The sequence below is a fragment of the Anoplopoma fimbria genome, chromosome 19, assembly GCF_027596085.1.
Source record: "Anoplopoma fimbria isolate UVic2021 breed Golden Eagle Sablefish chromosome 19, Afim_UVic_2022, whole genome shotgun sequence".
Taxonomy (NCBI): Eukaryota; Metazoa; Chordata; class Actinopteri; order Perciformes; family Anoplopomatidae; genus Anoplopoma; species Anoplopoma fimbria.
The window spans coordinates 8,590,527-8,615,446 of record NC_072467.1 but is presented as its reverse complement, the minus strand read 5'-3'; the positions used below and the strand labels follow the sequence as shown (position 1 = coordinate 8,615,446).

The window sequence follows — 24,920 nt, the reverse complement described above, 5'->3', positions numbered from 1 at the left end:
AGGTGTTCTGAAGTTCTGGACATCAAAGATAATTATATTCTCGGGCAGTGTTAATCACACTCAAAAGATAATGAAAAGTACCTTTATTCGCATGCAACACAACTGACTGTACAACAATAATACAATTTTAGAGAATATATAGTTAATATTAATACTAGAGAGTGGAAAATTGTGGAAAGTCCATGCAAAAAAATGAAGAAGATAGGCAGGATTTGGACAAACCTGAAGACTTCCATAGTTCCAGAGTACCATGTAAACACTAGTCTACCAGTTGCATTAATTTTATGTGGATTCATGTTGCACAAATTCAAACCAAACTTTAATACAATTAAGCTTGTATGAAAGTGTTCTTAGCAAAAACTGAATGACTTATTTTTGTGACGATGGTATCTGCCTACAATTATTGAAATAATAGTCAGACTCTTTTGCCAAGTGTATCACATTTTAAAAATTACAGATATGATGAGAAAAGTGAAAGACAATACTTTATTGCCTAATGAAGAGAGGGAGAAAACACACACACACACACACACACACACACACACACACACACACACACACACACACACACACACACACACACACTGCTTGTTACAGTTGCGTAATAATTAAATCAATCAGACATTAATCTTTAGATAATCAGTAACGAAATATGTTGTCCCACCAGTGGTAGAAGGTATAAGTGGAAAGGAGAGGATGGGACTTTGCTTCGATTGTTGGCACAATGTGGCTACCTACACTTATTATTTTTTTTTTATTTTTTTAATAAAAGGTTTATTAATGTGACATTCCCATCATTCTAGTATCATGTGGATCTGTGTTGGTTGAGCAGCAACTGAAATAATGAGAATATTATGAGTGTGATAAATAATGTGTAGAAATTCCTTTGCACACTTGGTTAGTTGGCTATTGTAAGGCAAGTGCCAAGGGCTTAATGAGCAATCTATAATTGTTATTTTAACTATTTATACATTCATGTGACATCTCTGTAGAGTACATATTTTGATAGCCCAGTTTTTTCTGAAAAAAAGAGATGTAAATTGCAGTGTTGAGGTCATACATGTATCAATACAAAAGGAGATCTGGCGGACCGGAAAGATGACAAATGGCTTCAACTTGTGTTTTAGTATAAAGTCAGTCTCACTGAGGGTGTTTGTATCAAATTCCATTTTATTTTTAAATATCAATTTAACTTCTTATCAATTGTACCAAATTACATAAAGAATGAATGGGGAGTATGGAAATAAAAATGTGCATACAATCTTTAAAGTGGTAGCAGTATCTATTATAGTAGAGCTTGGGGTGTTTCAAATCTTGAGCTCCATAACAGAGTCAAAATTTAAATTTTGGCATATATCCAAAAGTATAAAAGCAATAAAAACTTTATTATTGTATTCTTTGTTACATCTCAACATTAACAAGAATACATTTTACTTTTCACTTTACACACTTTGCTTTAGTGCACCACTTTTATTGTTTTTGTACAAAATGTTCAACTGTGCCAACATACCATCATATGTTACGTTAAGTAAAAGTAACTTTCTTTTAAAAAGGTGTGTGGGAAATTTACGCCTATGACAACTTCCTTCCGCTGGGCTCTACTTTTATTTTGAAAACATACTTTGATATTGCTTTTTCTTTGAGGTGTAAGGGGCGATATCTCAACAGTTTTATTGCAAATTTGAACAGAACATGTCATGTTATGCACTGGGTATCTGAAAAACTAAAGCTCGCTGAGGATGTCTACCAGTAACTGTGCCCACCACCAACACCTCTGCTTTGAAATCAGAATCCCGCCCATGCTGGAAATACAGAGAAGAATTATTCATATGTAGGCAATAAGACAGACGTCTTACTTTACTTTGTGTCTGCTAAGCTTTGTGCCAAAAAAAAAACCCAGAGCCTGACCAACATTTGATGATGAAAGTATGCTTGAACTTCAAAAACGAGAGATTTGACGATCACTAATGTGAACTTGTGTTTGAATAAGATCAAGCTCGAAATATTATCAAAGATAATTATTTATTTAAAAGGAAATAGATAATACAAATGAAACAAAATCATTTTTCACATTTCATGAGTCATTAATGGCAACAAGAATCCAGCTCTCTCACAGGAAACTCATTTGCCGCCTTGCTTGCAGACATTACTCTTATGAGTTTTATGACATGAATAGTTTTGACACAGTGCGCTTTTGAAAAGTGCTTTCTGTGGAGTAAATACTGTACAGTGCAATGCCAAGTAAACAATACATCACATCTGATCATTCATTGGTAAACATATTTCATATCAAAGAACTTAAATGTTCAAAGTTTCATCAATACAGTACATTTATAATAGACTTCACATAGACCCTGGGCAACCTCCCAGTCTCAGAGTATTTCACATTTAATTATCTCCCTTTGGAATTTCTCCAACGCCTTTTGATTAGTGTTGCTTTTCTGCAACCTTCAGTTCTGTTTCTCCGAGTGCAGCCTCAGCCGCTCTTCTCACAGTTCAACTGCCCTCTGCTCTCCTTCAGTTTGTCTTTCTGGCCCTCTGGAGTCTTGGAGTCTCCTCTCAAATCGCTGACCACAGCTCGGAGGGTTTTGAACCTGTCCATACGGGTTCCCTGGGCCGCTTGAAGCCTGACCTCCGAAGCCTGAGATGTACTGAGGGAGCTGAGGGAGCGCACCGCCGCCAGGCTGCGCTCCTTCCCGGAGGGACGGCGCGGTGTGGTCATGGTGCCGAGCTCCCCCGGGTGCTCCATGTCCCTAATGACCTCGCACAGGTAGCGGGCCAAGTCCTGGCTGGAGAAGGAGAGGGTTTTCTGGGAGCGGCGGAAGGTCAGAGGGGAGGGCAGAGTTTCTGTCTCTGATGGAGGGTTGGCCAGACGCAGGGCTATAGCTGCGCTGCCGTTCCCATTAGACAGCCCCTTCTTAACGTTGTCCTGGGGAAGCTTAGTCTGCGGGTAGGAGATGATGCTTTGTGGGTAGCTGTACCGGAGGGACTGTGCCGGGCTGGGTTGGAGAGAGCGCTGCAGCTCCACCATATTAAAGGCATTCTGAGAGACCGACAGAAAGGAAAGCAGGGTATAAAGGAAGGAAAGAAGACAAGAAAAGAGATTTTTTTTTTCTTCACTGTGTAATCTTTTTGGGGAATTTAAGAGATAATGAAAAACAACGTTTCCATATGACACCAATTTGTGCTCAGAGCAGTGAAACTAGTTAATGCCTCTGCTGGCAAATGAACCTGATCCTCAGACTAAAGACTAAGCTCCACCATGTAAGAAAAGATGTTGGCATCAAAGGCCCCATTGATTAGCCATGTAATTAATTATCTGATTGCAGAGGGGGTGAAAACTGCTTTTACCAGCACTATTAGAACAGAGGCATTAACAGCGATTGGTGTCTACTTGCTTAATTTCAGCTAATTGACTCACATTCCTAGATCTCCAGGGAGCTGATATTTGGTTTTCCTTTCAGGGCACCAACAAACACCCTGTCCCTGTTTGCTGGTTAAGCTTCTGCTCTATCTTATTTGTATTTTCGTATCCTTTAAAATAATATTTTTAGCTTTTTAGACACATAAACATGGAACTGAGAACTTACAGCAGTTTAATGTTTGTGTTTAGCTTCTATTTACTTCCCCTGTCTGTTTTGCATATATAAATACCAGCATGTGTATGTTATGTTATGTTCACCTGGTCCTGCTCCCCTCCACCTTCCTCGTCGTAGTTGAGCACATTTTCACGGATGTCCTCCCACTCGCCGGTGTGCGCAGACACATGGTACACTCCGTCCTTCAGGCCCTTGTGCCTCCTCCAGCAGGAGTAGAGGAACAGGCCCAGCATCAACACTGAGGGGTGCCAGAGAGCAGGTTAACTCAGTGGAAGCACCCTCACGTAATGGGAAGGAGACAGTGAGCAGAAATACATCTTTTTGAGGTGTACATGAAATTGACAATGTGAGCGGAAAGTGATGATACAAACACTGAAATACTTGGCACTGGCTGTAAAATGTGAAAATACACATTTTTTTGCCAAATGTAAAATAACACCAAACATCATTCTAAATAGATAGGTAATAAAGACTAAAACATACTAAATTCATTTTCCGTCACATTAATTTGTCCTGTGCGACCTCTCTCTTTACAGTTAGGACGTACTAATGGAACTTACATGGAAACAGAGGCACCACCGTTCCACCTATTCCCACTGATTTTGCATCTCTGTTTCCTGTCTTATTAAAGACCGCAGTTCCTTGGAAACCTATTAACTGAATTTGTACTCCTCCCAGCTTAAACTCAAAGCCTTGGTGGCTTTGCTGAAGGTGGAGAGGAATGCTGCGGGAGCCGAGCAGCAGAGGTTCTAAAGCACACACATCAATCACAGCTATTGTGTGCTGAATTATACAGCATGCTGGACTGACCTTTAAAGTCCATTAATCTCAACCAATATTTTTCTCCCATCTGCCATTCCCTTTTTTCTTTCTCCCTTCCTCACTATCTGTTTTTACAAGTTCACTCAGTTTCTTTTTTTTTATTTATCTGTAATTCTTTTATTTGTTTCTCAACCACTCATTAAGTCTCTCACGGTTCCAGTTATTCAGTCCCCCACTGGCCTCTGTCTGGCCTCGGCTTTTATCTCTCACACTAGATGGGATCCATTTCAACTAGAATGGTTTATATGGTGCGTGCTAAGTATCAGTTTAATTGGAAATCTTCTGAGAAATGCAAGGTAATCACATTAGTCTGGATTTTTAAAGTAATTGCTTCGAAAGGGAAGAATGCACCAACGGCTCTTTGGGGTCACACTAACAGGCAGACATTCATAAACATCAACAGAAAAAACAACTCCTGGGGAGCTAATCTCTGAGAAAAGAAATGTTATCTCAATTAAAAATCATCATCTCTATTTATTCACTGCCCGGAATATCTCTAACACCTCAGCTTTTTTTAAATGCTGCTCTTATATTATAAAGAAAGAGAGAGATTGTCTTCCGTATGGGTTAGAGGGAGAGCTGTATTGATCAGCCGATCCGGTTCTTTCACCGCTGCGCCAGAGCGCCCTCGCAGCAAACACCAGAATCTCGATGAGGCCTGGCGCCAAACAGAAACCTGCCCTCCTTCTGGCCCCCAGAATTACCTGCTTGAAGGTGCTGCCTGCAGGCCTGTGCTCACCTCCACCCTCAACACCACCTGAGCTGATATTTTACACATCTATACAGGTAGGGTGTTCGATACACAACACAGAGGGAAGCACAAGCCCTCCACCACACACACACACACACACACACACACACACACACACACACACACACACACACACACACACACACACACACACACACACACACAGGAACACAAAATTCGACACAGGTAAAAACACATTCATGCCCACACACACACAAACACACTAGCTGGCTGCTTTAAAACTTTGCCTCTATGCCTGCAGCCACTACTGCCTAGAGGTGTTTGTGTGTGTATGTGTGTGTGTGTGTGTGTGTGTGCAGCTACATTCCAGTGAGATCAATATCACTCAGGGCGGAGAACAAACATCGCAGTCATTCATCAATCCATAATGCTCCCTCCTCTCTGCCCTCTAACCGAAACTATGAGCAAGGTATTATGATGTTAGCTCGGACCGGACTGTGCATTATGAATGAGCGTAGAGTAAACAACTACAACACAGCTTGATCATTGATGATTGAAACAATTAACCCTTTCAATCTAGCTCCAGTCTGGGGTTAATGAGAAAAAATGAACTGCGAAGTAGACGAAACATCAATGGGAGGTTCGGGGAAAAGAAAACTGACGAACGAGCAGAAAGGAAATGAGACATATGAGAGATGGTGAAAAGTTGAGAAGATAATTTATTTATAAATCTTTCAGGGGATAAAAAAGTACAGGCACTTTACATGATCGCTTGGCAACCAGAGCCCATATGGGAAGCTCATTTCTTCCATTCTTCAAAACGTAGAATGTCAGATTTGATGCTGGATTAACGAGGCTTGGTCAGAAATCCCCTCATCTGGCTCTGTCAATATAGCACATGCTCAACTCACACTCGGGTCGGTCTGCGATAGCTTATGTAAAACTCAATAATGGATGATCATTTTAACTTTTAATGCACGTTGAGGCAGAGAAGGAGTCCCCCTTTAATTTTGCACCCAGCTAGCAGTCTCGCTTAGTGCAGCAAGTGTGCAGAGTGTGTAGACTGTTTATGGGAGCAGCTCCTGTGGTGATGAGGGTCATCATTAAACAACTACACATTGTATAACCAATGTTCATTAAATCACTGGAATAATCTTCTGTCCACATGCAGGACCTGTGATCATGAAGTACAACTGGTTCTTCTTTTTGCTTTTTAGGTTGAGAGAAATCATAATCATAAACTTTTGTTATTCCCTCTTTTAAAAGGTGTGGAAATGTAATTACTGTACAGTCATCAAAGACAGCTCTTTCCAGTCTGAATTGTATTACTGAACTGACGGTGATTCTTGGTAAGGTGAAAAATTTGAGCCTTGAATATAAATGCCTCATCAGCGACAGGGGGCAAGCCACTTGTATGGACTGCCCCTTTCTTTAGTTAGCATGCAAGCAACACATGAATTTTCATGAGCGATGCCAAGTCCACACTTTATCATCTTTGAATTCATTATCAAATATTGAAGACCGCTTTATGCGTTTCACTCTCAAGTGTCAGAATAACTGATGTCCCAATACTAGCCACATGCCCTGGAGGGAGCGTTGAGTCAGTTATAGAGGCAGAGACAGCGCATTGAATTGCCCAAGCGTTTTATAAGCCTGTCTCTGACAGAAGGACTCATAAACAGCACTGTGGCCCTACAGAGGGCAGTGAGTGGATCAACATGAGAGCCACTCATACACATGCACATACATTTGTCCTTCTATCTCTGTGAGGACCAGAAAAATCCCATTTCCTTAGCTATAGTGCTCTAAACTAACAATAATTAACTCGTCCCTGTCCTCGACCTTAATAAGGAATTAAAGGGGCAGTTCATCTTCTCTTAAGAGATATCTATGCAGGTACATTTAAGAAGGTGCTGTTGGCAGCATATGTTGGTAGGTATTGAATCTTGGTTCAATAAATCTTACCACAGCTTATGACACCATCAATCTTTCAATTTTATTGCATAAGTGGGACGGTGTCATCAGCATTTAACTGGTTCAAGTCTAGAGATGAGACATTAGCTGATTAATCGGTCTGTCAGTCAACAGAAAATTAACCAGCAACTATATTGATAACTGATTAATTGATTAAGTAATTTTTCGGCTTTTCTGAAAAATAATGATACATATTAAATTTAATATCTTTAGGTTTTGGACTTTAAAGATGTCACTTAAGGCACCGGAACACTTTTTGAACAAATTATTGATTCATCAACAGAAGACTTATCAATAATAAAAAATGCAATGATACAACTTTTGAAACCCATTTTCTAAGTTAAAATGACAATTGTATTTCTTCTTCAGAAAAATCAGCTGGTGCTCCTCAGGGTTCAATTTAAGGCTCTCTATTTCTCAGTTTGTTTATGCTTCCACTTAGTCACATCATGTGAAATATAAAACAAATCTTTAAATCTTTAACAGATACACAATTGAAGCCAAATGACCCAGATGACCTTTAATTCCTCAAAGCTCTGTTTTGCTCACTTTAATTTCGTCCTTCTATTTAGAAACCTGAATTGAATTAAATTTTATTGCCGAGAAAAAGAAAGTGGTTTAAACATGCTTTCTTCAACTTAGAAATATATCCCAAATTATTTTATTTAATACTCCATATATGAAAAGGGTCACCCAGATATTAATACTGTCTTGCTTAAAATCACTATGTACTCAGGCATCAGTCATAAAACTCACTTCATAATTCAACAGCTATGCTCTCAACAGAGACGAAGAGCCTTCATAAACCTCAGCTCATACTTATTGATTTGAAGATCCTGCTCCTCACCTATAAAGCAGTCAGTGGTTAGGCACTGGTCTATATTTCTGAACTTATGACCCCTTATATATCAGAAAGCAGCCCTGGATCAGCCTAAGTCAAAGTCTTCAAAGGGAGGCTTTTTCACGCTTAAAGCCTGTCAATTCATTTTTTACTTTGAAATATTTCATAAAATCATCATTGATTCTTTTCTGCTCTATCCGACTATCTTAAACTGAATGTTATATTCCTGTCAATGCCCTAATCTGGTGCTTGTTGTTTGATTTATTCATTTATTTGCCACATTTATCACAGTTTGAATTTTTTAATGCAAGCTTGATTTTATCCCACATTCTCATCCCAACTCGTCAAATATCAACGGCTGGTCAGTGCCCTTATATATATACACTATGCGTGTAACAAGTGGAAACTGACACACCCACCCTGCCACATCCACAACTGACTAAAGGGTTACCTAGAGCATCACAGTTTGAAGCTTAAGGCCACTGACCAAGCATTGGTATTTGACAAGGAGTGAAAGCGTGCTGCCACAAAACAATGCATAAAGTTCAAATAAATACCTTAACTTGCACTTTATTTTTGTTGATTTGATAAAGCTGTCATAAATATTAAACTTTTTTTTAATGAACATGCCTGTTATTAAGCCACACTAAGGCTTTGATGTAATATTTTCACTGGTTTGAGCCTAACAACCCCTCCACTTGACTCAGTATTGTTCTGACTGCATGCTGCACTCAAGTTAGGAATGTGCTGTAAGATTGTAGTTAGTTTTACTTCTAGTCACAAGATATGTCATAAAGTTTTTTTTAATTTTTGAAATACCTCAACCAACATTAAACGTCTGTAGAACTACTGAGTAGAGCTCAAGACCCGATACCACATACTTAATATTGAGGACATAGTCCTCTGTGGGCAGCTATTGAAGTGCTTTATTTTTTATTAATAGGATGTAAATAGCAAGCTGGTACATTATCCTCCAGCTAGTCTGCGTATTAAAATACACAATGAACGAATGGTTTCTTCAGTTTAAAGTTTTGTGAGGAGACACAGACATGCTGATTGCCGTTGTGAATGGCCAACGGAATCTTGCCCCATGAGCGTCCATATCATATCGCTATGAAACTGAACGTATTCTATACCCAACCCTTAGCCTAGGGTTACCCGTGGATGACCTTAATTAAAGTAAAAGACCATAAAAAGCTGTCCTTACTGTGGCAGTTTTTCTTCTTGTAAGTGATCCCTGATTACAACTCCAAATAACGTACATATTAGTACATGGACAGTATGGACACATTTAGGGGGACTTGGGAAAACAGAAATGTACACAGAAATGTGGAAAGAAAGGCAAGAAAGAACACATCAAGGGAGTAAAATGAGAGAATGGTGGGATATAAAATAAGTTGGACAGATAAAAAGTAAGGCTGAGAGGGAAATTGACTTCTGAAGTCAGAGCGTAACATTTGAAAAGACAGGGGACACAGAAGTGATGAGAAATATAGAAAAACCCATAAAGAAGCTCCCCAGTTCTCCGGGGACTTTTACAGCCTTCCCGTGAATAATAAATTGAGACATACAATGTTTCCCTCCCTGCTATTCTTCCAGTTTTGTTTCATGTTTCCACCAACCTCCCATGGAGAAATCACTTCTTGGTAAAACTCAAGAGATCAATATAGCAACATGATGGAGTATGTGTATGTAGGTTTCACAGAACCAAACCGGGTTGGAAAACAGATAAAACAGTGGATGTTACAGACAAAACCAAATATGATGCGAGTATTATACCATGAAGATGAGAAGAAGCAAAAATAAAAATACAAGATGAAAATCAATGTATTGTAGATGAAAAAGAAAGAAAATGGCAGACACAAACATACACAATACATAAACATGAGAAGAAATGACGACAGCAGTGTTGGGTTACCACAGGTAGAAGAGGACATAGTCGACATAGCTACCTAGAAAGGCCATGACACATATGCTGATGGCGAACATTGAGCTGAGGCTGAGGCTGTTGCTGTCCTCATTGTGGAACATGGCGAGCGTCACCTCACAGTGGCGTCCCCGGTAGCCCTCGCTGCAGCGGCACGAGTAGCGGGATGGAGAGTGAGCCACACAGGTACCGTGGCGACACGGCCGGCTAGCGCACAGCGTGTAGACACACACTTTGCCCAGGGAGCTGTCTTTGGTCATGTGGCCCGGAGGACACCTGTGCAGAGTGGAGACAGGAGTGTAAAGCAAAGACAAGAGACACTAGGGAAGCTGTCAGATAAAGGGAGCATTGAGTTCTACAGAGCTATGACACCTAAGCAGACAGTGTAAAAATAAATCCCTCAGGAGTTACAGTCCTTAAACCAGATTCAAAGATATGCTCTTTGAAGGTTACAAAGTGTCGACTGCACTGTATAAAAACAAAAAAAGGAAAGAAACTGAGAAGCTAAGATTGGCTTTGCACTGGTAGTTCCGCAGTATATTTGTACAAAACATCCCCTGGATATCATTCACCTCTGCCCATTGCTTCTCACAGTGCTTTGTAACCTGAGGCTGTGCTGCCATCACAGAATATGGATAGGGTGTGGAAAGTCCCACACTGTTTCGGAGTCAGGAAATCACAGCCAGGAGACCTAGTGGTCCTGCAGAGTTTAAAGGGGCAGCTGACACTGTGACAGTCGCTGCTGTTAGACACTATTCTCTTAGGCTGACACACTGTTAAACACACGGTGTAACAGGGGCTGAACTCAGCCAAGCTGCCATCTGGTGGACACTTTGAAACTTTGATCATACCATTATACTTATAGATGCACAAACTGTGCTTTTTTAGTAGTACTGTATATCTTGTTTTGATTACTGCATGCTTGATTTTTCTTTTTTACGTTGATGAGGATTTAGAAATTGGAGCTTGGGATTTCATTATTGTAATAAATGTTTTACTAATGTTGATAGATAATTCATATACCATTAATGAGAACAACGTTAGGGTAACCAGTTATGCATTTATGTAAGTTATCATTTATAAATACCCATGGCAGTAATACAGAAATAAATGTATAGTAAGACAACCCAGTATACACTTGTTAATATTAATAAACTGTTAATATGTGGATTTAAGTCTGGGCGCTCTGCAAAGTCATGATAGAGGAGGATAAAGCAGCAGCCCAAAGGATTTTTCACAACCTGGACTGAAAAGTTTTTGTCTCGATGTCTTATAAGTTATCTAAAAATTAGAGCATTAGAAAATTATTTATTAAACATTAATAAAGTCATTAGTTAGAGCGTATAAACCCTTTTTGAAAGAAAAGACAACAAAGAAGCCATTTGATGTTGTTATATTTGTCAGCTATTTGTTTATTGTTTGGATTATTCATCTTAATATTAAATAAAGTCTATTATTATAATAATAATAATAATAATAATAATAATAATAATAATAATAATAATAATAATAATAATAATAATATTATTATTATTATTATTGCTACTATTATTATTATTTATGATGGTGACTTGGTTTTCTGTCTTTGGAACATAGTTAATGTCATGTCATTTTTTTGCTGTTCTCCTTGACTTAATTGTATTTTTGTGCCAAGGCACCTGCAGTTTGGTCACAGATGATTTGTCTTCTCTGGGTCTTTTTTTCGGGCGGGTCTTATGTTGCTTTGAAAGCTTGTACATATAAAAGCCAATTCCCAGACCTTGTTTATACCTGACAAATGATAATAAACAGCATTCCACCTAATGTGACCAGTTGTTAATATTATGAATAAGTTACTTGACATTTAAAGTTCCTTTCCAAAAGGTTATATTATTCTATCTACCTGCTCTAGGAAATCTTTACTCTGCAAGTCTGTGGGTCGTGATGTCATTTCTTAATAAAATTTGCAATTTGAGGGCTGGCGTTAGAGTTTTTATTATAAGCAAGGCTGTGGTATGCAGGCCTGGTCTCTGGATGTTCGTGTGCAAATGTGTACACAACGTGCCTGCATACTGTACGGTGTCATTAACACCCTGAGTTATTCATTCTGTATTTAATTTCAGCACCTGCACTCAGAGTGTCTCCAGAGGTCCACACAGACCAAGGGAGGGGAGCAGTGATGTTTCCTGCAGGCTTCTGAGTAGCAGCCAACAGAGACGCCCTGCGAAGTGACCACCTGGAGCTCCTCTGTAGGCTGTTCCCGACCCAAAAGGATGGAGCGCCCGTTAAACCTCACATCTCGCAAACAACCTGATGGAGAGAGGAAAAAAAGAGGAGGAGAGAAAAAAAACACAGTTTACAACACCAAGAGATTCTCGAAGACACCGTTCCTAAGGCAAAATCTTTTATGGACACGCATTTACACCATGGCAGTGCTGTAAACTCAAAACACACAGACACACGCATTGACACGCATAAACGTCCACACTGACACACTTGTGTACATGCAAACACACAAACAGCCTGGGGCTAAGCTGTCAGCATGGACTTCTTTTATTCACAGGGTATTTTCTCTGCTGGGTAGTTTGCTCAGTCTGTGGGAAGCATGAGGCTCTAACACATCATTTAAATACAGATCAGTCCCACAGACTCCCTTTCTCATTCCCCTGAAACAAAGAGATCAAACACCTTTGGATTAGGTTGTGAAATATAGAAGCACCAATGAGTTGTGAAGATAAACACTGAATTACTTATACATCCATTAATTTGAACAGGTATCCAAGTTAACTTTTAAGCTCACCTCTTTCAGTATGTGTTTGTAAATTATTCTATTTGCAAATTTTACCTGTTGATTTATACAACTCATCCATTGATTTTTTTCCACTCAACATGAATTCATTCTTCTCGTTTGAACCTAAATATACACTCACTCAGTCGCATTAATCCAAAGCACATAAGCAGCCACCTACCGAGGAAGCTCCGGTTGTGTCCTGAGGGAAAAGAGTTTCCGAGCATCACCACGGAGGGGTCAATAATGATCTCCTGACTCCGCCCAGGTGAGGCCGTAACCTCTCGCCGTCCTCCACCTCCGTCCAGTCGCAGCGTGAACTCTCTGCCATACCGATCCAGCTCCACCTCGTGCCACTCTCCGTCACTGAGGCGATGGTAGGGCAGTGTCAGGTTGTAGTCTCCATCTCCGAGGTTGTAGAAAACAGCCAGCAGACCCTGAATAACCTGAGATACACAGTGCAGATTTGCTGATTTAAAATGCAGGCATTCAAACAGACAAGGGAAACCAAAAGAAGCAAGAAATACTACAGATGTTTTTATGTGTTATGGATGGGCTCCAGATTTACTACTGGACTGCATGTGGAAGACTTTGGCATTGCTAAAACCAAAACAAGCTGGTCTGTCTTGTCATCGATCAGGATTTGAAGGCTTGGAATAGTTAATAATAAAAATGTAAAATGGGGTGACACAAATTTCCAAACAGACAGACCTGGACTCCGCCATATTGTGTGCCATATTGTGTGCCATATTGTGCTGTGTTGATGGGTAAAAACAGATCTTGAGCATAACAACATCATAAGAAGTAGGCCAGCTCCCATGGTGAAAGAAAAGGCAGCAAAGGTTGGCCCAGACAAGAAGCGTGTTAGTTAACTACCAAGAACAGACTCTCCGTGGTGAACCTGCCAGAAAAAAAATGGCATGAAAATTTCAGCGGCGAAAATTAATTCAGTAATTTTGCAGCTATGATGCTCTGCAGAGCTGCCGTACACATCGCTGCATGGCGGAAGCCAGAGTGATCCCGAAGGAAAGGTATACAAGAAACAACAATTATCTTCAGCAGTTAAGGATGAGCGAACACAATGGACCCGACCAATGAGGGGCTCCCATAACTGCAGCTTGTTCATGTCCAAGGCTTAATTGGAAACAGTGGGGCAAGATAATTCACATTCAGCCCGGCCTGCATTAACTACTGCTCCCTCAGCATGGGCATTGCAAATGCGTCTCCCCCACTGGACACACACACACACACACACACACACACACACACACACACACACACACACACACACACACACACACACACACACACACACACACACACACACACACACATACACTTACAGTAAAAGCTGACTTTGCTCTCCCCACTGCCTCATCCTGCCCTCAAGTCCACAACAAAAATGACAAAGGACTCAATCAATACTCAGTATAAAAATCTGATTAAATAAACCTTCTGCAGCGCCCCCAGAGATCTACGCAATCACCATTAAGCACAAAATGTTCAAATGTAGTTCTGAAGCCTGAATTTCTGCAGAACTTTAAACTCAAGTTACATTTAATACAAGAAAATGAAAGACTATGATTTTAGAGTTTTACTGTTCTCAAGGGTCACTGGTCTTTGACAGAGTAGTGCATGCCAGTCGCCTCCCAAAAAACGCCTTCACAGACTGCATTAGATGAGTGTTTTCTTTACAGAGACACCATACTCCTTGGAGAGTTGCATGTTGTTTATACCCAGCTAGCCTTCGGTAACCTTTGTGTGAAAGTGTGGTTATTTATTCAGTGTGCACTCTATCCCATATCTACCCGTAAGGAGGAAAAAAAGGGGAGAGAGACAGCCCTTTAAATTAGGGCTTGTTGTCAGCAAACACACCAGGCTTGAGCTCAAGTGTTTCTAAGAGCTTTGAGACAACCAGGCCGAAAATGTTTCAGCATGCTGCCGCAGACAGACATCAGATGTTTTATACAGCTCACCAATTCAACTCCAGAGAGGGTTTCACAGAGAGGCTTCACAGCCAGCCTACAGTAAAGGCTACAGCCTTTTCCTATTTCTGTCACTGTGGGACTGCAACAAGGGAAGAGGACAACGTTGTTTTTCCTCATGAAGTTCAAAGATCCTAAGAGGAACAAGAGATGAGTTCTGTGCTTTAAACAATGCTGTCTAACAAGTAACAAGAACAAGACAAGATGTTTTCAAAGGCTGACCAGTGGTGTGGAATATACCATAACGGAGACAGGTTCACTGAGAGCAGCTGACCTGTGAGTTAGCCAAAAGTGACAGTCCTAACAGAGCCATTCGCTTCCAGGTGCTGTTTACACTCGGCCTGTCAGGCAATGAGACAAAAGGTCTTGACAAAAAACACTGGCTTCTCATCCACTCAGGAATGTGTCAGGTAGGAGAGGCATGCTCTTATGGAGTTTTGGCAAAGTGAGGTAGACCCTTCTCGTGGAGAATCGCTCTGCGTGAGCACCACTCCACACCGGTCGTGGCAAAGCGAGCAGCATGCATGCAGACATGACTTTAAGCTCGCTACTTGAAGCAAGCTGTGTGAAAAGCCTCAAGTTCAGAGCAGGTGACCGGACCTTCACTTGAGAGCAGCCTGACCTTGAATTATATTGCCCACAGATGCTTTCTTGCCATATTGAATTGTGTTTTAAAACATTAACCAGAGACAGAAATAACCTTGAACAAAGAAGGCCTAATTTCTTAAATAGCAGCCTCTCAATAGCAGCATTCTTCAGACTTACTGAAAGACCTTGTTGAGAACATACATATGCCAATCACCCGGCCCCCTCAGTATCCACGCATATGTCTCCAACCCTGATATTACTCACTCTCAGCCTGACAAGTATTTGCAGCAATCATTGTCTGGGCCCTAATTATCATCTTGAGGCCCGCGGACAAGACAATCAGAGCTGTCAAGGTGGAGGGGAGTGGCCAGCCGTGACTCACCTCTAAACGTAGGTATTCATTCTGCTCCTGGGAGAGCAGGCTGAGGATGACACCGGCAGCGGCACGTGTCCGAACCCCGACCTGGACCTTCATCTGTCGCGCGGGCAACGACCACAAGAGCTGGAACTGAATGTGGCTCCGACCGTCGAAGGAGAACTCTGGAGCCGCTTGTCAATCAAAAACACACAAGGCTTTTTCAATTAATTCAGCTGTCAAATGGGAAATGCACGAGGATATCACAGCGAGGGCGTGCTGTTCTGCAAAAGTACTTTATGTAGGCGAAGTTATCTTCCCACTGCAGCAAAGTGACGTTTTGGAGCCCAGAACTTTCCACATTTGGATTTGTACACTTTGTAAAGGCTTAAAATCCCCCAAATCCACTGAGATCTCACTGTTCCTTCCCTGAAGACCTCATGGTCAATTGAAAGCTAATTAATATGCTTACCTTGATCACACTGAGGCCCAGTAAACCCCGGTTCACACAGGCAGCTGAAGGAGCCCCACTCGCCGTGACAGCGACCCCTCTTGCCGCAAGACGACACTTGCTCCATGTTGGTGCAGTGGTCATCAATAAGAGAGCAGCCTGGCACAGTGCTGGAGGATTCAGCTGGGGAACCAAGGTCATAGAGCTGAATACAAGAAGAAAAAGAAAAACTATGAAGAGGAGGAAAACTCAGTGACGGGAGGGAAATTAAAGGGTGGATGCTGCTGTCCTTGCATTAATAGTTGAGCGAATGGAAATGTGATTGCAGATTAAGAAATTAAATTGTATCTTGCCATTAAATGTAAGATACTACAACTTGATATATGATTGCTGACTGTTATATAATACGTTATATCTTGATTTATCAGATTGATCACACGCAGGGAAATTTAAGTGTCACAGTAGCAGTAGTGTAATCTAAAAAAGAATATATATTACTATATATACAAATAGAACCATAAAAAAAAAAATGAAAAAAGAAGCAATGTACACCATACATACATAGTATTAGCAACACATATAATAAAAATAAGTCTCAAGATACTTCAATTGTAATCAACAAAAAAATGCACTTCAGAAAAGGATTCGGTCGGTGAGGTATCTTGTGTCTACAGGCAGCAGTGTTGTTAGCAGCATGACAATGAGGTTATTGCACTTGTAGCAGAAAACAAAAGTGTGGGAAGCCTTTCAGTGCAAAGATAATAGTGGAGAATGTAACAACAGTTGAGTACTGTCATCGACTTATAACACAGTACTTGTTAGTTGTATTTTCATTGTATGCTGTTCTATACTTCTCCACAACAATCAAGAGAGAAATACTGTTCTTCTTCGTCCACTACGTTTGTTAACAGCTTTAGTTACAATTTATATTGCAGATTCATATTTTACATTCAAAACCAGGATCACAAATTTTTATTTATAAAGTATGTATTGCTCTAGATTTAACTTTCCAGCTAGTATATAAAGTGGCTAAATTTAGCTTCACCAAAATCAACTACAGAACAATATTAAAACACTGCTTGTACATTTACGCATTACTTATAATAATCCAATTATGTACTACATAATATAAAATTGACTGATGTCATCTCCGCTGCTTAATGAGAAACTTTGCTTTTGAGATTATAGTAAGTATATTTTTGTGACTTTTGTATCTTATGTCTTTGACCACAAGTAACGATAAGGAGAACTGTTTATAGATTGCAAATGCACAAGAATGTGTGCACGCTTTCTTTTACATGAGTCCACTGATACAAGTGGTGCTTTTTTTATTAGCAACTGTGTTGACGTATATACAGCACAAAGCCTCCAGCACCTATGTGGCCCGCCATCTTAACAGGTAAAGCATACAGAGATACAGAAAAGCAATCCATTCTACTATCATAGCAATGTTTTTATTTACTAAACCCTGCCGGTTCCACACAGTACCTTGCTGTCCACAAGCAGGTTCCTTATACATCCAGTGTAGTGCTTGTGCTGCAGCTGTGGGTATTCATAGGATATGTTATTGTTGACCCCTCCAAGCTGCAATACATGACTTCCATTCAGATACCTGGGGAAAAAAAGCAACTCTCAATATGCAAGTAAACAGAAAGGAATAGGCAATTGTAAGTTCCCAAGGTTAAAATTCAAAACACACGTCTCAATATAAAGTAATACAGAATGCAAGCAGAAGAGAAGGAACGCACACACCATATGAGCTGTCAAGGTAAAAATTCATGGTTTCATTCTTTTCCTGCTGAGGCTGTCATCACTGTTACTGCTGTCTAACAATAAATATGACGTCTTATTCTCGGTTTTTTCCCCTTATTGTGAACATGAAAGCACAACGGGTAAATTACTTTCGCCTGAAACGATGAAAACACAAACAGATTCAGCACAGCGACTTTTGCACGAATGAGATGAAACAGAATATTTTTCAATGCTAATTTTGGCATGTTAACTAGCACATTCCCTGTTTAATGACGTAACTGTTTGTATTACCTAAGAAATTGAAACTCAAATACAGTGATCAGATTAAATGGCTCTTTTTTAAGTTATTGAAAATAATAGTGGTCCCACCCTGATGGTAATTAATAAACTTCATAAATTCATAGTGTAATTATACAACAAAACAATGATAACATGTGCCATGCCGAGCCCACTATGGGGGAAAACAAACTCAGCTGTGACTATGTACAAACATAGCCAGAAAATGTAATTAACATTTTAAGAATTATAGCTGAGGATATCGCCAACAGTTTCTTCCCTCCAGAGAGGACAGAAATTGAACTAAAACAGCCTGACTCACTGTCTGATTTGATTTATATAAATTATTCCACAAACACCTTTTTAGAGACTAATTATTGAAGCTGAGGTAAAAGACTATGGGTGTTTTTATAATATAACAGAGATAGGGACATTCTTTTTTTAAGTAATGAGTGATGTTGAGAGAACATGAGCTGCTTAAAGTTTGTAAAATATTACTTTTAGGGAACATCAGTGAACACTGAAAATGCTCCAAGTAACTTTTGCTACATAACTTTTGGAGCTGAAACAATAAATCAAGAAATTAAATAGTCAACAGAAAATCATCAGCATCTATTTTGGAAAACTGCCATCATTATCTGGCTTCAGCTCATTATATTTGAGGATTTGCTGCTTTGTCTGTATGGAATAAAATTTGGATATCATGAGTTTTGGTTTTGAATCGCCACCTTATCGTGGTGGAGGGGTTTGTGTGCCCCAGTGATCCTGAGAGCTGTGTTGTCGGGGGCAATAGCTCCTGGTAGGGTCTCCCAAGGCAAAGTGGTCTCGGGGGAGGGGTCAGACTAAGAGCGATTCACAAAACCCCAATGAATCGGACGATGCAAGGTTGTGGCACCTCGCCCGGAATAGGGAAACCGGGGCACCCTCCTGGAGCCAGACCCGGTAGGGGAGCTCGCCAGCGAGCGTCTGGTGGCCGGGCCTTGGCACATGGGGCCCGGCCGGGCCCAGCCCGAAAAAGCTACATCGTGCCGCCACCCTGTGGGCCCACCACCCGCAGGGATAGGCATTGGGGTCGGGTGCAATGTGAGCTGGGCGGCAGGCTGGGGCGGGAACCTGGGCGTGCTGACCCCCGGCATCACAGACTAGCTCTAGGGACGTGGAATGTCACCTCTCTGGCGGGGAAGGAACCGGAGCTGGTGCGGGAGGTGGAGCGCTACCAACTAGATATAGTTGGGCTCACCTCCACGCATAGCACCGGTTCTGGAACCAAACTCCTGGAGAGGGGCTGGACTTTTTCCTTTTCTGGAGTTGCCCAGGGTGAGAGGCGCCGGGCGGGTGTGGGGATACTCACAAGCCCCCGGCTGAGCGCCGCTGTTCTGGAGTTCTCCCCGGAGAACGAGAGGGTCGCCTCTCTGCAACTGGGAATTGTAGGGGAAAGTCTCTGACTGTCATTTGTGCCTATGCACCAAACGGCAGTTCGGAGTACGCAGCCTTCTTGGAGTCCTTGGGTGGTGTTCTGGAAAGGGCACCGACTGGGGACTCCATAGTTCTTCTGGGAGACTTCAACGCTCACGTGGGTAACGATGGAGAAACCTGGAGGGGTGTGATTGGGAGGAACGGCCTGCCCGATCTGAACCCGAGTGGTGCTTTGTTGTTGGACTTCTGTGCTAGTCATGGACTGTCCATAACAAACACCATGTTTGAGCATAGGGAGGTTCATAAGTGTACTTGGTACCAGAACACCCTAGGCCAAAGGTCTATGATCGACTTTGTAGTTGTGTCATCAGACCTGCGGCCATATGTCTTGGACACTCGGGTGAAGAGAGGAGCAGAGCTGTCAACTGATCACCACCTGGTGGTGAGTTGGATCAGGTGGCGGGGGAGGCTGCCGGACAGACCCGGTAAACCCAAACGTGTAGTGAGGGTGAACTGGGAACGTCTGGCTGAGGATCCTGTCCGCAAGGTCTTCAACTCCCACCTCCCGAATAATTTCTCGTGCATCCCGGGGGAGGCTGGGGACATGGAATCCGACTGGGCCATGTTCAAATCCTCCATTGTGGAAGCTGCTGCTAGGAGTTGTGGTCGGAAGGCGATCGGTGCCTGTCGTGGCGGCAATCCGAGAACCCGCTGGTTCTGTACGACATGCACATAATAAACAAAATTCTATCCTTTATTGTGGAGGCCTTTCCAGGAATATCCTTTATATACAGCATAAGCAGTAAACCTATCACATCTGTATATAAAACATTGACCTGACTCTTAATTTTTCACTTTTACGACTTGCAAACTGCTGCCTCTATGACTGCTAATGCTGCATTAGATATAGGATTGTTTATCCCTGTGGGGACATGTGGTGCTCAGACACTGTCCCTAACGGCCAAGCATCCTTTTAGATTTAAAAACAGTGAAGAGAACAAGACCTCAGAAGATTAATAGACTGCAACCACGGGAAAACCCCAGAAGGACCTCTAGAGAATTTCCAAACCCTAAACTGTGTCTACTTCAACAATAAACACAGGGTTTGTCAAAACCAACATGTAGCCACATTTATTTATTTATGTCTACATGTTCATGTATATGTTATGGAATACATTAAACACAATGTATTACTTAACCCATCATTTAGTACTTTATGTCTCCCTTTAAGATTCAGAAGAAGTGCCTTGTTTATATTTTGTGCAGTGTTGTTCACACTTGGTACATTTAATCATTGATCTTACTTGTCCCGATTGGGTGTGACCCCGCGGATTTCACAGGATGAGCGGTCCTCTGTCACTGCCCATGAGTCCACGCCTTCTGTCTCCATGATAATTGCACTGGAACATCGATCGAGAGTGAAGCGCACTTCCTTTAAATTGAGGGAGAGTCGAGAGAGGTCATTGCTGCGTCATATATGGATGTGTGAGTATACTATACCCAGGTCGCGCTCTACAAATTACAGTCCATATTTTATTCTTATATCTTCTCCTTACATAGAGAGGCAGAGAGAACGACATCCAAAGATATGATTCTCTTACTTTACTGTTGCTCTTCACATCAAGGCGATGCCAGCGTCTGTCAGTCACCCCAACGTTATTTAACTGGAGAACCAGGGTCCCAGAACCATGGTTCATTTTCAGACTAGGTGTCCCACCAATCAATTCTGAGGAAAAAGAAAGTTTAGAATTAACATGAGCTACTCAGAAGTTAATGAAGATCATAATTTTACCTGAATAAAACGTTTTCTACTCAAACTAGAATTACCGCCTTGGGGTTGTACGCCTCCACCAAACAGTCAAGCTGCAGTTTATATTCATGTCTGTCAAAAATGTCATCACTTTCACAGTAACCTTGACCGTTGACAACCAATTTCAAATCAGTTCATCCTTGAGTCCAAGTGGATGTTTGTGCCAGATGTCATGAATTTCCATCAAGGCACTCCTAAGATATTTTATTCACAAGGATGGAATGGACGTCAGCTTAGAGTGACCTTTGACCATCAAAATCCGATCAGTTCATCAGTTTGAATCCAAGTGGACGTTTGTGCCAAATTTAAAGAAATTCCCTCAAGGCGTTCCTGAGATATCACGTTCACGATAATGGTAAGGATAACCCAAAAACATAAGGCCTCCGGCCACAGCTGTCCACGGAGTGGAGGCATTAAAAGGCTCTTAGAGATTTGTAGAAAAAGAGCTTAACTTGCTTTCTCTGACAAAATGTACCGGCAAGGTCAAGAAAAGAAAAACTGTGATGAAATGTATTGGAAGGAAAGAAAAAACAGGCAAGATGCAAATTACTATTTCATAAAGGCCCCAGGGACATTTGAAAGCTTTTCGACTCAGAACAAACATATAGTATGAACTAAAAAAGAGAATGACAAAACAAAATAACATAGCGGAGTTATGGAAGGGAATCTTAAATCACCTGCTCACCAGGAAGAAGGTGATGGAAAATAGTGACACATGGTCCCAAAATAGGAGATAAAAATCAATCAAAGGTTTGGTTCACACAAATTATTGTTCAAAGGGAGCCCTGTGAATTATTCAGTAATGATGACATTGTTTCTGAAATAATGTGTTGCTGGAAAAACTTTTCAAATCTCATTTTTTAAATGATGTGAGCCTATCAAATGAAACCGAGTTAACCTTCATTATATTGGGGTGGAGGCAGGATTCAGAGTGACAAGATCCCAAAATAAAACACAAAACTATCTATTTTTTGTAATTTAGGTGAACCAACCGTTTAGGCTGGCCCTCGTGTAGAAAAATAAAAATGATGGTGACAGAAAATGCTAACTGGAGATCCTATAAAAGTATGTATAAGTGTATGTTTGAGTGTGTGCAACAGCGACTGATTCCCTTCATAGTTGCAGTAAAGCACAAAAAACATGATTTAAGATGGTTGCCATCATATTTTAGTAATAACATTATATTATCATAATCCTTTACAATTAACTTCAACAACAGTCAGCAGTCTTTTAATGCCCTCTCTAAAATGTATTACTTTTACTATTTAGTTTATTTACCACTACCAATAGTATCAATTAGTAACATGAGTCATTACAGTAATGCACGTCAAGTTGCACTGAAATATTAGTCCTAAGCAATCGAATTTCCATTCATACATATACTGAAGTATGACTCCCTATACCTAGCCATCACTATATACATTCAGTTTGATAAAAGCCTCACTACTATCTTTCACCTGGAGCATTCAGGTTGGAGCCTTTGTGTCAGCAAGAATAAACCTTGCCGATATGATCTTGACTCAGACACTGAATATCAAACCAGCCACAGAGTCTGTTCAGGAGCTGAACCACTGTTGTGACACTGGAGCACTATTCCTTGCGGCACATAACAAAATGTTACATACACACTAAACAGTTAAACTGGGTTGACTGTGTAGCAGCACATTAAGTACTTACTGTATAACTCGGTAGAATGAGTTTCTCATATTCCTCAGCAGTAAACTAACAAACAAAATTTGCCTCATATATCTGATTAGGTGCCACCCAGTAACTTAACACACAAAATTAAGTTTAGGTTTTAGTGCAATAATGGCCCACAGGTCTCTTGTGACACATCTAATCATCCAGACTCATTCTTTACCTATGGCCATGTAGTCCTCACTATCCCCAGGCAGCAGAGTGGCCAACGGGCCCGCATACAGTAGCAGTCCATCATCTTCCTCTGTCATAAACTCCATTGAAAGATGGCTATCAAAGCATGGCCTTATGGGGGGAAACCAGGCATAGCCGTTGCCAAGGAAACTAAGCCTTGTCTGCTGACATTCTGGCCCCTCAAGCTGCGGGGGGCAGCGGCACCTGTAGCACCGAGAAAAAAAAAAAAAGACTGTGAGGAAAATCAATGTGAAAGACGGGGAAAGAAACAATCAGTGTCGTTCATGTTTTGTGGTCTGTGAAATCTTCCCACTGTCCAATCTCTGGATCTGAGCGTGGTGACTGTTCTCTGGTGGACGTGACAGTAGTGTTGATTCACACAGAACGGGGCTCTGAGGTCGCTCCAACATGCCGGCCGTCCACAGACAGCTAAGAAAGTGCACTCATCAATCAATTGTTTGCATTCGCAACAAAGCCCTGAATATTCAATTCTACGTTAAATCAATTAGCTATGAACAGGACATTACTCCAGTCCATTCTTCATCTATCTCAGCTGCCCGGGCTGAACCCTCCGGAGACTGCTCTTGCTCTGCACATCACATCTTCTTTGTTAGGAGATAATTAATTCTATTTCTCTCTCTTTTCTATGCACCGTACCATCGCTGATTTCCTGGACTTTTTCTCACTTATCCCCACCCGCCCCCTTCTCATTCTTAAGGTATTACACGCTTTGGTTGATATCTGTGCAATTGCCTCTTCTTGTACTTATCTGCTTTGATTAGAGCTTGAGTGTTAGGGATCACTGCTCCAGCAGAAACTTGTTTTTTAATGCCTATCTTCATCGTGTTTGTGTGTGTGACCGTAATGGTAAATATTAATAATCACACAGAAATACCATACAGGAGGAGATACATACATGATGAAAAACATCTCATTCCATCACTGCGATCAGCAGGGTGTAAGGGAGCGGTTGATCTCCTTCAATGTAGGCATGTAGACAAGCTGGCTTTGCTGATAATGTCAAAGCCATCTATTTCCATGCAATGTCTGAGTAAGGCTGTGTGTACTGAGGCTGTTAGGGGCTATTTCTCCCCATCACTGTTTATTCTGCAGAGGGGCAACACACGTCAGGAATACTGATCCATATACGCACCGAAAGGGACGGCTGAGGCGGAGTGCAGCCTTATGCATACATATGCACATGGCGTGCACAGCACCTCACTCTTTCACTGCTCTTTCATGTGACTCATGAGAGCAATGCCAATCCGAATCAAGAAGTGCAGGGCATGTTTTTCTCACTTCTGACTGACAATATCTGATCAGCTGCCGTCTGAGGTTGCCTGTTAAGCTCCGTCGACAGAGAATAGGACCAAAAATTGGATTCTTTATGGTTGAAGTGCATTCACATGGGGGCACATATAGGGAGATAGTCTTCCTACAGAACAAGGACTTCTCTCAGCAGTGTGCAGATTAGCAATAGTAGACACAATTTAAAAGATACAAGGAAAAAAAGATTAATTTACACTGTTCCATTACTTTCATGCATGCATGTAAATGGCATTAAAAGAGATTTTGTAAAGTTGTGAGGATAGAGGGGGCCCAGAGCTGTACTAATCCCTTTGCCCTATATCTATTTAATCTGAGCATTAGAGTGTGCATGAAATGAACTGCATGCTGTTTCTTCTGCTATGGAATCCCACGGAGACCTATACACTTGAAGTTGAAGGCCTTTATATTGACAAAATACATTTATAAATATTTAGGGTTAATAGG

General features: G+C 41.2%; 1 protein-coding gene across 1 annotated transcript in view; it reads right to left on the bottom strand.

Moving 5' to 3' along the window:
* Positions 1-2,095: 2,095 nt before the first annotated feature.
* Positions 2,096-24,920, bottom strand: part of LOC129108242 (neural-cadherin-like) — a 79,430-nt gene continuing 56,605 nt past the window's right edge. The window contains exons 23-33 of the mRNA XM_054619961.1: positions 23,137-23,351; positions 21,067-21,191; positions 20,770-20,897; positions 17,510-17,633; positions 16,043-16,226; positions 15,598-15,764; positions 12,824-13,088; positions 11,981-12,164; positions 9,901-10,151; positions 3,683-3,837; positions 2,096-3,043 (exon numbers count right to left, since the gene is read on the bottom strand). Of these exons, the coding sequence (XP_054475936.1) occupies positions 2,477-3,043; positions 3,683-3,837; positions 9,901-10,151; positions 11,981-12,164; positions 12,824-13,088; positions 15,598-15,764; positions 16,043-16,226; positions 17,510-17,633; positions 20,770-20,897; positions 21,067-21,191; positions 23,137-23,351 (2,365 nt within the window). The 3' untranslated portion in view covers positions 2,096-2,476. The remainder of the gene's footprint in view (positions 3,044-3,682; positions 3,838-9,900; positions 10,152-11,980; positions 12,165-12,823; positions 13,089-15,597; positions 15,765-16,042; positions 16,227-17,509; positions 17,634-20,769; positions 20,898-21,066; positions 21,192-23,136; positions 23,352-24,920) is intronic.